This window comes from Vigna unguiculata, chromosome 2 (assembly GCF_037176805.1).
Source record: "Vigna unguiculata cultivar grain cowpea cultivar isolate G323 ecotype 2 chromosome 2, ASM3717680v1, whole genome shotgun sequence".
Taxonomy (NCBI): domain Eukaryota; kingdom Viridiplantae; phylum Streptophyta; class Magnoliopsida; order Fabales; family Fabaceae; genus Vigna; species Vigna unguiculata.
The window spans coordinates 36888647-36903216 of NC_140793.1; the positions used below are offsets into that span (position 1 = coordinate 36888647).

The 14570-nt window shown below is 30.4% G+C and overlaps 1 protein-coding gene across 2 annotated transcripts; it reads right to left on the reverse strand.

Moving 5' to 3' along the window:
- Positions 1-4481: 4481 nt before the first annotated feature.
- On the reverse strand, positions 4482-11244 carry LOC114174244 (tyrosyl-DNA phosphodiesterase 1). Of its 2 annotated transcripts, none has more exons than XM_028059042.2 (15): positions 10821-11244; positions 10503-10721; positions 10151-10363; positions 9803-9863; positions 9283-9359; positions 8923-9180; positions 8467-8556; positions 8211-8345; positions 7809-7958; positions 6516-6619; positions 5628-5681; positions 5409-5499; positions 5099-5179; positions 4851-5004; positions 4482-4756 (listed from the first exon to the last, which is right to left on the reverse strand). In XM_028059042.2, the coding sequence occupies exons 1-15, from the start codon at positions 11013-11015 to the stop codon at positions 4686-4688; spliced, it is 1953 nt and encodes a 650-aa protein (XP_027914843.2). In that variant the 5' UTR covers positions 11016-11244; the 3' UTR covers positions 4482-4685. The 2 variants fall into 2 exon arrangements, with proteins under 2 accessions (XP_027914843.2, XP_027914844.1); XM_028059043.2 differs by having other exon boundaries at positions 10517-10721; positions 10821-11096.
- Positions 11245-14570: the final 3326 nt, after the last annotated feature.

The window sequence follows — 14570 nt, forward strand, 5'->3', positions numbered from 1 at the left end:
AGTATAAATTTCAGTTCCATCCATCCTATTATTCTCATTGTGTTGTCCACTAACAATTATTTACCGTAAACACTTACACATACTTTTATGTTGTTTAACCACGCAAATCAAATTTTCATCTTTTCTGTTAATAACGAGTTATGTGTAAAGAGTTAGCTTTAAAAAATAATTGGGATATTTATTTTTATTAACTTTTAAGTAATAAAAATACAGAATAATATACATATATAATAACAAAGGATATTTATAAAGGAGCTACAATTTTGCAGTCCAATCTACTACTAAAGATGGTTTCAATACCTCTGAAAGAAAAGTAATTGGAACAAAAAATTCTCTTGGATCAAATAAGCATTCAATCTGACAGGAAAACAGAACATATGGAATGATAATGAGATACCTTAGTTGCAAGAACAAACGTGTGTTGTTGTCATGAACTTTTTTTATCATAATCTAACATAAACTAAATTTCAAAAGGTGAAAGAATTATATTAAATTCTATTTATAATTTTTATAAGTGTAAAAAATATATTTAATTAAACTTTAGAAATAAAAGTAAATAAACATTTAATATATTTTGAAATTTGATATCTATTTTCTTTATAAATTATTAGTAAATATACACAATATTGAAACTTTGTTGGGCACTGATGTGAGGGAACACATATAACTTCAAGCAATTCCCTTAGATTTCACTATATCAGTGTCCGATTTGTAATCGATGTGTGGAACAGTTCAACTATCATTGTCCATGAATATCTAACTGTTGTGCTATAAATTTCTTATGGTTAATTTCTTTTATTTTCAGTTATAAATTAATTTAATTTATATACATAAAGTTTTTTGTGGGTATTCTGGTCTTATGACCTTTTTAACAGGGTTTTCTTTATTGCGACTAAAACTTGTAGTGTGGGTCAAATGTTTCTAGATATCATTTTAAGTTGTGTGACTCAGCACATACGAACTTAGATGATATAGTGTCCATGTTCATGGTGGATAGGTATCGTTATAACAAAGGTATAAATGTGTGGTTAAAGAGTTGTTTCAGGGTCATGTGGTTGTGAATGTATCTTCCACAATGTTAGATGCAATATAATATATTTTAATTTTAGTTTTTAACCCTTCACCTAAAAAAAACTATTTACATATTTATTTTAAAATCTTAATATACTTGTTTGAATTATTAAGTTTTTTAGAAATTCAATCTTTAAAAGTGTTTTAATTTTTAATTATACCTCCAGTATAATAATTTGTTTTTGGAACTTTTATTACTAAATTTCATTTAGTTATTTCATTTATTTATAATTAAAATAAAAGTATTATTTTAAATATCAATCTATTAAAAATCAAATTCGAATAAGCTGTACATAGTACTTAACCATAAGAATTTCTACGGCTGTATTCTTTTGTAAGATAGATTTGAAATAGACTGGGAAGATAAATTTGTGTAAATTTAAGTAAATGAATATGTTTATTTAATTTTTAGTAGATTTAAAGGATAAGGTCGGTGAATTTGAAAATAAATTTTATAAAGGTTAGTAAGTGATTTGAGTGATGTGATAAATTAAAAAAATGTTTTAATAGATAAAATTTGAAAATTACCAAAATAATCTTGATGATAAAAATAAAATAATTATTAAATGAGATAAAATATTAAAATTTAACAATATTTTAATTATTATACATATTTATATTTATATTTATTATTATTAATTATTACATAAATAATATATATATATATATATATATATATATAAATACAAATTATATATATATATATATATTATGAAATAAATAAGATCAAAATATTAAATTTTAAAATTTTTTATTTAATAAATTTTAATAAAAAATTATATTAATAATAATAATTTAAAAATATAATTAATAATTTATATATTTATTATATATATATATATATTAATTTTATTATTTATTATCATATTTAATTACTATATATCATTCATTATATATATATATATATATATATATTAATAATAATAACAATTATTATACATATATTATTAATTATTATATTATATATATTATTAATAATTATTATAAATACATATTATTAATTTTAATAATTATTATATGTAAATATATTATTATTATTATTTTATTATATATATTCAGTAACCGGTTACATAATTAATATATATATATATATATATATATATATATAATAAAATAATAATGATTTATATATAAATATATAAAGTACTGTAAAAAGAAAAGAAAATATCTATTATTATAAATATCTGATGCACCATGAGAAAAATAAAAAGTGTAAGGTTAATGAGATTAAATTTGTAAAAGTCTTTTATATTACTGTAAATCTTTGTGAAAGATGAAATTTTAATGCAATTTCGCAAATTTGTTAGCTTATTTATTTTTAAATTGTTAAAAAAGTATATGAAAAGTATGGACAATTTTTTCCTTTTTTAAAAAAAAAAAAAATGAAATCGTCATCACGAAAGTCGGTTTCTGTGAGTGAAAAAGAGAAGTTGTCCTATACAATTTTTGTGGTCATACACGCATGCAGTGTAGTTTGACTAATAAGAGATTACGTGACAATTGGATACACGGGTCTTCGTGAATTTTCTTTGATAAATGATTTTTTCAGTATTAAATTTTCTTTATAAATTTAGGCTTTCCACCCTTAATTCATTCTCATTTTGATTGTTTCCATTCATTGAAACCCTTGAAGCCATGTCTTTCTTGATCAACTTCCTCCATTACTTCCACGCAGCCCTCCTAGGCGTTCATTTTGCAAAGTTTTTCTCATTCATGTACAAGAAATACCGCCATTAGGTTTTTATCAATGTCGCAGGGAGGACCCTCCACCTCCTCCTCCGTCTTCAAATTTAGCAACATGCTGTGTATGGGTCTCTGTTGGGCCCGTAAATAAGTTTGCTTTACTTTTATCACTATCAACTTCATCCGCTTTCAAATTTAATAGTATCTGCTATTTGGTTTATCATGCTTTGCCGGGATCTCACTATTCTTCCTTTGTTACCCTAAATCCATGTTTTATTCCATTTATTTATTGTTAAGGTTATTTTTCTATACAACACGCTATTAGGATCTCACCATTCTTCTTAGTAGTGACCATAGTTGGGATTTTGTCCCTAAACCCTAAATGGAGTAATTTGGTCGTTTATATTTGAAGAACATAATCGGTGAAAATCTAAACGAAAATCTTTTTCTAACACTATATTTAACACTTTACAATCCCTTCTTTAAAGCATTTTGGTTATTAAAAAAAAGTTAACCTTTATATTTATAAAGCAAAATTATAAAAAAAAACATTGTGTTTTTGTAAATATTTACTGGATGTTAAAATGATATTAACCATTCTTAAATATCAATTTGCATAAGGAGTAATCCTCTTTCTGTTTCACATTTTTGGATTACTTTCTCCCTCTAATAAGCGAAACTATCCCATTTCTTTTACTATTGTTTGGATTTCAATCCATACATAAATCACCTTATCTCGTAAAAAATAAGTACATTGGCAAGATAAGTCCTGTAATAACTCATAAATTGAAGTACAAACACAAAGAAAATAACAACGAATAACAAGAAAAGGTAGACAAAAGCATGACAAGAGTAAGAATGTGAGAAAGATGAAGGAGAGAAATAACATTAATATTGATATTTTCAGTTATTAACCACTAGAAATTTGCACCATAAAAATATAAATTTCAATTAATAATTTCAGTTTCATCCGATCATATTCTCCTTATTGTTGTCCACTAACAATTACTTACCCTAAACACTTACATAATACTTTTATGTTATCTAGTCCTTTAAAATTTAGCAAAGCAAATTCTCATCTTTTTCTGTCAATAAGAAAAGTAAAATTCATGAAAATATCTGGATGAAAATAAAATTCAAATATTGTTGGTTCGAAGTCATACTAATATGAATGAGTGACTAATAGAAAAGTACTATCAAATTAAAGTTGAAATTATCACCACAAGTCGGCAGATTTTTTAGGTACATGAGAAACTTTATAAGTTTGTTCAGGAACAGTGTACTAGAAAATTTTACAATTTTCGTAAAAAAATTACACGATAAAGGTTTTCAATTTCATCTAGAAAAAATTATATAAAAATTTGTAATTTATATCAAAAAATTTATATATTTAGTAATAATATTTGTGTTAAATATTTGTAGATACAAATTTTGAGATGCCAAATCACGACAGATAAATTTATTGCATATTTTTATTTATATTTATGTTTTAATTTATGGGTTAGCTTCCACTTGAAGAGAATCTTCCGTGATTTCCAACAATTATAAAATACAAAATAAACTTCACATATCAAACACAGAAATGTAAAGGATATTGGGAGAACACTTTTCTCGTAAAATTATTGTATATTAACTTTTAAGTAATAAAAATATAGAATAATACAAATAAACTTAACGGATTGAACAAACTGAATGAAAAGTAATTGAAACAAAAAAAAAAAAATCTCTTGAATCAAAACAAGCATTCAATATTTGATATATATCTGTCTGGAAAACAAAACATGGAATGAAAATGAGACATCTTTGTCCAAAGTATGACAAACTATATGCACAAGGAAACTCGGTCGGAAAAACACTTGCCATTATCCACAACACAATGGAGGGAAGTCCAAATGATATGTACACTGTGAATGGCATGAGTGTTGATATGCTCACATCCGCGGCCAAACATGACCGTACACATCTTTATTTTTATATTGTCGGTCCCAAGACCAGGGGACATCTGCAGAGGGAATTTTAATATTAATTAGAAGACAAGTTAAACGTTACAACAACAATCAAGTCACTTAAACATGCCAGGAACAGCTGTGATTAACCTTGGGAAGAATAAGGCAGAGGAGGGAGCTCGTAAGGCAAAGGTAAACGGATAATAACATCAGATGGTGAATCCATACTCTCCTTTTTCTGTCCAGTAAGGGTTACTAGTTTTGTTTTCTTCATTTCAGAAGATTCTTGGGCTGGCCACTTACCCTGCAATTCTTAGTTTGTTAGCATGAGTCTTCCTCACCACTTGCAGTTAAATCATTCCAATCACAAAGAACATCAAAGATCAAAGATTTGCTACCTCAGGTAGTGCAACATTACAGGTACAGGAAAACACAGATCCTCGTCGTTTGAATGATGATGGTAAAAATAGCACTCCCAGCTAAAACGAAATGAATTTAAATGTTTTTTAGTGCAACCTCTGGAGAACAACATGAAATGTATTTTGACTGCAAATGCCAAAGTACAATAAGAAACAAATAATCAGATAAAACGCTCTTTTTGGCATCTTCAGATCACTGTATGTCCTTAGATAAGGTTTGGCTGAGCTAGCCAATTCTTGGGTCTGAGCAGTTAGATAAGAACACCATCGGTCAGATAACATGACATACCTCGTAGGAACGAATCATCAACTGAGTGTTATTCTTCTGAAGAGCTCCCCAGGCAGCTTTGCTAAGATTTGCCGAAGTTAACAAGAACCAACTATTTGGAAAGAGGGTATTTCCACAGTTAACTATCTATAGCATGACTTTAGCTGTGCAATACGTGACCAAAAAATTCAACAAACATAAAAACTAAAGTGCATATAATAGGTCTGACGGAGGTCTTACGCAAGATTCTGATTATTATAACGAGCGAAAGTCTTTATATGGGGCATAGCACGGCTGAAACATAGAACACATAGACATAATTGGTGAGAAAAACTAACATTTGTGCCCAATAAAAATTTGAGGAAAATTTGCTTGTAATTTCCAATCAAAATTTGTGACGCATATTCAAAATAGCAAAGGCGAGTGCCAAGTTTTCGCCCACAAAACTCTTTGATAAATCGAACCCGTCTGTGTTGTCTACCATGTCCGGGTTATTCGGCCCGTCTTGGTCGTCAGGCTCATCTTGCTCGTCGGGTCTGTCCTTGTCATCGGGCCCGTCCTGGTCATTGGGCTCGTACGGGTCGTCAAGTCCGTCCGGGTCATCGGGCCCGTTCGGGTCGTTCAACTTAATCTTTGACTCTGGCTTAATGTAGTATTATTTAGGGGGTAACCCACCTTAGCCCTAGCCCTAACCCACTAGAGAGGGGACTTTGGGGGCTGGGGCTTTTTTTTGGCCCCCTCATTTGGGGGCCCCCTAAAAGGGGGCTTTTTGAAGAGTGGGCCAGGGCTGACCCATGGGCTAGGGGCCAAATTGACACCTCTACCAATGAGGCTAGAAGACGATTATGACTTGATGATAATCTTTTCCCTTCCCAGCGACAAGTTAGGAAAGGGGTGAGATGAGGGTGGTCTAAGTAATACTTTCCATGAAGATTATGCCACAAACCGCAAAGAAAAATTCCTCATAGAAACAGTCAAATTTCTTTATTCAAATTCAATCAATGGGCTGCAAAAAATATTGCATGACTGGTATAATTCCAAGAAAACGTGAAAACATTAAATGCTTAAATTTTTAAATAATCGTTAAACTAAAGGGATAGCATTCATTGTACAAAGAGATACACTTACCCGCGGCCAGTATGGTCTGCTTTCCATTTTGCCCAATACTTCTTTAAAAAGGCTTTCTCCACATTCTTCAGAGGACTTGGAACTGCACTTCCAGCCGCATAACCCTATAGAACAAATAGAGGCAAAAGTTGTCAACAAAGTTGAACTTAGAAATTCAGTAACGAACAGAACTACATGAAAAAAGAAATAAGATGAAACAAAAGCTGACACTAACAAGCATGAGAGCAGATTGGAACTAAGGAGAGTAGTCATACTATAAGTTTAAATAATCATTCTAGCCAACGAACTATTTTGATACCCCAGAAACACTTGCAATATTTATGTCAGTTATAACTGTTGAATTGTGTTTGACATAGTCGTAAGTGTTCCATCGAACAATAATCACTAATTCAAGTAAAAAAGGAAAAGCATTGGTCTCAGAACCAACAACTCAAGTACATCATCAAGATATCAACAAGGGCCTGGACTTTATGTTATACACCCTGTTCATACTCATCCCATACCTATATTCGAATAGACCTTTTATATACAATAATTACTACTCCATCCATTCCTTTTCAAATATCATTTAAGGTTCTTTTGGAGAAATAAAAAATGCAATAAAATTTCTTGACTCTAACAAAATATTTACAAGATTTTCCATTTTACCCTTTTTATTTCTACGTCACAATAGCAATTAATGTTGTCTTAAACTTAAAAGATAACAATTTAAATAGAAACAAAAAGATTTAAAAAATGCGAGTGCAAAACGGAGGGAGTATTATTTTAAAAACATTGTCAATTTCCAATATAGTACCATAATTCCTAATAATGATAACTTTTGAACTCTTCTCTATGACTTTTCATGTAAAAAGCCAAACTAAAATATTTTCAGTCTTTTAACTTGTATACAAAGGAACTGACTCAATTGAGTAAATGGGCCCATGTTTAACTATTCAGGAATTAAACGGGCGAATGACGGGGCTACTACTACTCTTCTACTACATATAACGTGCAGCCTAAGCTCTGGGTAATAGGTACCTGCCCCAATACCTATTGTCATTACTAAGTGAAACAAAGATAGAAATGATCCAGACTAATTTTCAAAAGTATAAGAGAGAATTTTTAAGCATGTATCGCAAAATAAAAAATGGTCGCTGACCTGATAAAAATAGACCAGGCACGTGCCATATCCACAGATATTTGATTATGCTCCAAAATAATTTTTAAGTTGAACATGAAATGCAAATCAGAGGCAGTTTTCCTTTTTTATCTCAAAGTAAAAAACACATCCCAAACATCTAAATGTTTTACCTCTAAAGAGCATCTGACATCTTCTACAGTAGGCCATATTATTTGGGGCTCCCCCATACCAAGGGGTGTTTTATCTTTAGAGAGGCCTGCTGACATTGATGATGCTAGCTCAGTCATCCATTTTTCATCTAAAGAACCAAGGGAGGAGAACTGCAGTAGATATAAGCCAAGATCATCAAAAAAATAGTAAATGATAGATATTGCAATCTCTAAAATCTGTTATGAAGTGCTACATTATAGTCAAAAACATGAGTTGAAATGAGAGAAAATATAACAATAGTGAAACTGTGAAATACTTTAACATTAACTCTTTTCCATATAATATTAGAGTTATAAGATTAACATGAACCAACTGCGCCAAAACAAGAGTATAATGCAACCTAGCCTTGAGCCAAACTGTACCTGATAAACAAGTGGAGATTTCTTAAACTCTTCATCAAAAGTACACTCCTGGAGAAGAGAACGCAGCTTCATATGTCCCCACCTTTTCAAACTAGAACCAGAATGATATCCAGGTACAGATGCGATTAATCTAACCTGATTATAATACAAACAGCATTATGTATCCTGATGTACAGTGTATCTGACAATGGGACAAATTTTTAAACATTTCAATAAAAGAAAGGACATAATTTAATAACAATAAGTGGAAACGTACCCTTGCATCACTATAATCAAACTTCCTGAAGAAAGATGGACATATACTGACGCTTCCAAGAGATGGAAGTTTGACTGAGAACTCCGGCCACTGAGTCATCAAATAAATAATTTTATGCGTAAGATGCATAGTGCCAATAAAAAATGCCTAATATGGACAGTTATCATAGCATCACTAATGATAATATCCAGTCAATCAATAACATCAATATCAATATCTGTTGGAAACTATTTAGCCTTCATGGGCCGTATAAGTACTTTGACTAGCAACAAGTTTTTATTATAACATGTTAAAAGCTTTTAACAAGTGAATTTTCTACAATAATCTAACTGTCTAGTAATTTGGGACAGGTTACTTAAACTAGGTTTTTCGATCACTATTCAGCATTAGTTTTATCTAATCAACTTGAGATTGTTTATTCGTCTCTCAATATAAATGAAAATTTTCAATCATTACCTTCAGCATACTGAGATATTCAACCAGGTCATTCTCAAATCCAGATCCATTGCTTGGACTATTTTGATCTTTCCATGGAAAATCTTGCATCCATAAACCTTGGCTTTTATTGTTCCAATCTACATAAATTAAGTTCGCGGTATGCACAATGACTCTCACTCCTTGAGGATATATAAGCAGCATGGCCTTTGAATGGTGTGTCCCGAATGAAATTGGCAATGATGGTTTGTGCAGAATCCACTTCGCAGGTTTGCTTCTCTAACAATCACAGAAGTAGCATAGCAAGTCAATATCTTTCAACCATTTTTACGTAATCAATCTTGCAAATAACTAACCAAATATATCAGATCTGAGACAAACCTTTATGCATTCCACCCTGCCATCACTTTCTCCGTGAATGACTAGCACATGGGGCACTTTTGAAAGTGCAGGACATGCTATCCCAGGGAAATATTGAAAGGGAGAAATACAAATGAGATCAACAATTTGAGAAACTCAATCAAAACTGTTCACGTAAGCACAAATTTCAGAGCACAAGACATGCCAGCAGCCTATGGTTGTGCATAATTGAGAAATAGATGGTCGGGTTGCCCCTTTCGGATATGCAAATATGTAAAGTAATGACTCTATAAGAAAGACATAGTGTGCACTATTTCAGCAGGAGCAAGAGGAGCTGGAAAAAAAATAATTAACATAACAAAAAACAAATGTTCCCAGCAATTTGAAAATATGACAACGAATGTCAGAATAATTTAAAATTAGTACAGAATCTCAGTAGTCTCAAGGACAAAAACGATTGTCAGACTACAAACAGGTAAAATTTTGGGGAGTAGAGAGGCAAAGGCAAGGAGGAACTGGAATATCATAACAAAAGACTCACCGGGAATCAACCAGTCAATGTCTACCATGTAGTTTGATAGAATAGCAACTAGAATATCCCCCTATCAGTGAGAAGAATTAAAATAAAATCAATGAGGAGTTCCATTATTTTCTAGCTAAAATACTTGTGCTGTGCAGCTCGAGTTGTCTTTAGTGCAAATTATTAAATTTAACCAGTTATTGAAGTAGAAAATATTTCTTTTGAGCTTTGTAGGATTGCACATTTATTCTCGACCATAGTTGAAAATTGAAAACAGTCAATCAAGTGCTACCATGAAGGACAAAAACAGATGCTTCATAGTTCAAGGCAAGAACAAATTAAAATTGGAATAAAATTATCCCTACTAACCTGAATGACATCACCTATAGAAACACAAGAAGTATTTGCCCACGGTGGTAACCCTTGCACGCGCAAAAGTCGAAAAGTGGAAGGTATTTGGTCATTAGGGACATGGAAATTACGAATGGCCTCCACACTACTGTCTTCACCCGACTGTGAATGCACAAACTTCCTTGCGTCTGCATTCCTACCTTGTTTCTGGCTGCATGTTTCAACTTTATCCTGCAGAGTTACACCCAACGCAACAATTCATTTTACAAACAAAAAAACGAGAAAAATCATCTTAACGCACGCACATTCAAGTGGCTATGACACGAACACAGATGGAAAATGTAGGATCATGACGTAAGCAGTTGAATACCCGTGAAGACCTGCCTGAAGCTTTATTTCTGAACGATGATTGAGCTTCATTGTTTCTACCACTAGAAGAGCTTATGCCACTCCCCAACACCTGATATTTAAAAAGATGGTGACCGGGAATGAGCTCGATTACGTCACCATTACAAATGGTGGCTTCTTCTTTATGATTCAGTTTCCTTCTCTTATTCCCGGAATTAACAACGATTGGGTTCGCCCCCTCCTAGGATTAACAAAGCGAAATGAAATCACGAAATGAAAAAAGAAAAAAAAAAAAAGAATTCAAGAAAGTGAAGAAGGAGTGAGTCGTAAAGGCCAATACGACGAGCAAATTAGCGGAGCCATCGCGAGAAGCGGTTAAGGTGAGGTGCTTGCGGCTTAGCCTCTTGTCCGAAACAGGAATGCTGTTCCGCCCAATAACGTTTGTGCCGTCTGTGATAGGTAACTTCGGAACTGAACCTTCTTCCTCTAAACTTTGGTTCACCGGAATCAGGTATCCCACCTCCGACAAAGACATTTAAATCAATGCCTCGCGACGAAACACACTCACGATCTTTCACAGCCCTCACAAACGCTTCCTTCTTCTTGCATCTCAAACTCTGAACACCCAAACACAGCCCAACAACGTTACGCTGGACCTTCATTCAAAAGCCCAAGGCCTTCCTTCAAAAGCCCAGATTCTTCTGGACGGTTCATGGCCCATTCTTTTCTTAAACGGATTTGGCGAACCCACTCATGGAGGACACTGGTATGGTATCCATGGGTGTTCTCTGTGCAGACCGGTTAAATTTTGAAAAATAAAAAGTCCTTCCAACAGAATGTATAAATAATAATGGAAAATGATACGTTAATAAAGTTTTTTCTTACAAACTTTGAGAAACTACTAATTTGAGTAAAAAAATATTATTTTATTATTTTATTTTAACTAGAAAATAAAAAAGAATAAAATATTTAATTTTATTTAGGGAAAGTTTGTCGACTTTGTCAAAAGATTATTTTCCAATAATAATACTCCGATTGATTTTTAATGTAATTGATTTCAATCAAAGCAAATCAAGATTCAATTATTCGATCAGAATCGACTAGAAGGATTGTTCATTTATTTTTAGACAGCTTAGAAAAAGAAATCATAACGAACAAAATAAATTTATACGATCTCAAATCGAATAAGTTGAACCATGATCACTATGTATAACAAAAAGCAATATTATCTCTCAAAACTTCATTTTATTTTCTAACGTGGCATTAAGTTTTTAAAAAATAGTATTGATAAAATATAGTCATAAAAAAGTAAAAATAATAATAATCAAATTGAGTTTATCAAATTTTGTATATAAATAAATAATTCATTTATTACTGAGTATCTAACTTGATTTTTTTTCTTTGGGTACACTATAAAAAAGATGTTGTAATTATAAGATTTAGTAGTCGAGACAGTCAAAAATCTTACATTCATTAAAAATAAAATAATTTTATAATATATTAGTGTCCTTATTTTATTATTATTATTAATTAGTTTTATGAAATTGAATTAAATTTAACTTTAATTTCTAATAAAGACTTATCAAATATTTTTAAAAATATATAAAAATAATAATTTATATTAGACGCTATATAATGTTTTTATTTCCATTCTTGGATTCTACATATTATTTTATTTTCATAATTAGAGATTTTGTTGTGTTTGCATGTTATTTATGGTAGGAGTGTTTTGTTGCTCAATTTAGTCTAATTGTTCACAGTTACCTAATTAAGCATAAAAATCAAAGTTTGATTTGGTTTTACTTTAAAATAAAATTCAAATAAGATAAAGCTAATGTTTTGTGGATTTCGTTGGAAAAATTATCGTGATTTATGTTACTTTAAAATTGCAAACATTTTATGGTGAAAAATATCAAATAGATAAACATCTTGTATAATTTTCTTTATTATATTCATAAATTAGTTTTAATTGATTTTAAATTTTTTTTAGGGAAACACTCTACTCTGTAGATTGAAAATGTATTTTTTTGTCAATAATTGATTTGATATTTTAGAAGATTAAATTAAAATATTGAATAATAAAGTGGTAGGGTTGGAATGATTTTTCTAGAGAATAGATTTTTATTGTAAATAGCATGTTTGATGATGTAAATTGACCACACTAATAAGGAAAGAGAGAGGGAAAACAGTGATCGGGGATAATCATTGCCGACTTCTATACATACAAACTTAGATCAATAAACCAATGTACGACATCACTTTTCTTTTTTCCTTTTCTGAATACGACACTCTTATGTTACATCACTATAAATACAAAACAAAATACTCATACAAATACTAATTATTGAAATGAACCAATAACTTTATTTATGTGAAACCAAAAATTGAGGTTCTTGATTTTATTTTTTTAATGTGTGTTATGTTTCAATCGATTTTAACATAAAGACTTGAATACTTTTTTCGTTCTTATTTTTGTAGTGTTTGTTGGGGATGATCCTCATTTTCACCAGATATTTAAAATAGTTTTTATTTTTGTAGTGTTTGTTGCGGATAGTTCTCATTTTTATCAAATGTTTAAAATGGTCCTCATTTTCGCAATTTGTGTTTAATTTAGTCCTTTTTTGTGACGCCGTTTAAATCAGTAATGGAACATTGTACATCTAATTACTACACTTGTACAGTACATATAATACACCCTAGTACAATGTAATACAAAACAGTGTCCACTTGTACAGTGTTTTGTTACTGATTTAAACGGCGTCACAGAAAATGACTAAATTAAACACGAATTGCGAAGATGCGGACCATTTTAAACATTTGATAAAAATGAGGATCATCCGCAACAAATATTATGAAAATGAGAACCATTTTAAACATTTAGTAAAAATGATGATCATCCAAAATAAATACTATAAAAATAAGAACGAAAAAGATATTTAAGTATTAATATAAACTAACTAACAGTAAGCAACTATAATGTGTTTCTTACAGTATATTTCACTCTTTTCTTTTCTTTTGGTAATTACCTATAATATCTATAACTACTGTAAGTAAAAGTAATGTCTAGTATTCTTTTTCCACATTTATTTTATAAGTTTGGCACTTAGCAAAACATCATAATTACATTACTATATTATATTTTAAGTGCATATAAAAAAGTAGCCATCTAACTGCATAAACAGCCCATTTCGAAATAATTGTACAAAATATCATTTCTTATTTAACTTCAATCATTGTTTTGAACATTAACTAATTGAGTTTTTCTCTAGTCACCGATAACTAATTAAATATAATTTGCTGATAAAAGAAAAACTAATTAAATGTAAAAGTATTGATTTTTGAGTGAACAGATGAAATAATCTTTTAATACTCAAATTGATTTTTAAATATCAGCTAATATTCATATCACTTTCTAATTCACAAAATTCACATCGATTTTTTTAGTTAATTTCTAAAAAATAACTTTAAAAGGTTGATTTAAACTAAAGTAAATTGAAGTGGGGTATCTATTATTAATGTTTTATTAGGAGACAAAGGTTCATTGTAGAGTTGTCAAAACAGGTAATCTGATCCGATCTGACTCAATCCATCATAGGTTGATTATTTAGTGAATCAACCCAACTCAATTCACTTATTAGCGAGCCAGAAAAATTTTAACTCGATTCGGTTCATCACGGATTTGTGGGTTAAACAGGTTGACTCACGGGTTCACTTAATTAAAAAAAATACCAATTTTTTTAATTTTTTTGTGAGTCAAAACTAAATTATAATCATAATTAAAATCTAAATAAATTTTAATACAATCTAAATACAAATCAAAATCACAAAAATACAAATTATCTTTGTGTTGGTTAAAAAAATAACATAACATGACCCAAATGCAAAGTTTAACGTAATAAAAAAAAAATACTTATATGACCATTTATTTGTAGGTTGGTGAGACAATCCGGCTCACCATGGGTTCTAGATGAGTCGGTCAAAAACCAACCCGTATTAAAATTTGTAAAAGAATTTTAACCCAACTTGACATTAATCCATAATGAGTCTGTTTGGTTTGTGAATTTTAATCTATTTTAATATCTCTAATTAT

What these genes read in the sequence shown, in the direction of transcription:
- LOC114174244 (XM_028059042.2), bottom strand. Translation starts at nt 11,015, where the DNA reads ATGTCTTTGTCGGAGGTGGGATACCTGATTCCGGTGAACCAAAGTTTA. An exon ending in GCAGGGTGGAATGCATAAAG is followed by an intron (nt 9,181 to 9,282) that starts GTTTGTCTCAGA and finishes TGTGATTGTTAG; the next exon opens with AGAAGCAAACCTGCGAAGTG. An exon ending in GTAATGTTGCACTACCTGAG is followed by an intron (nt 5,005 to 5,098) that starts GTAGCAAATCTT and finishes TAAGAATTGCAG; the next exon opens with GGTAAGTGGCCAGCCCAAGA.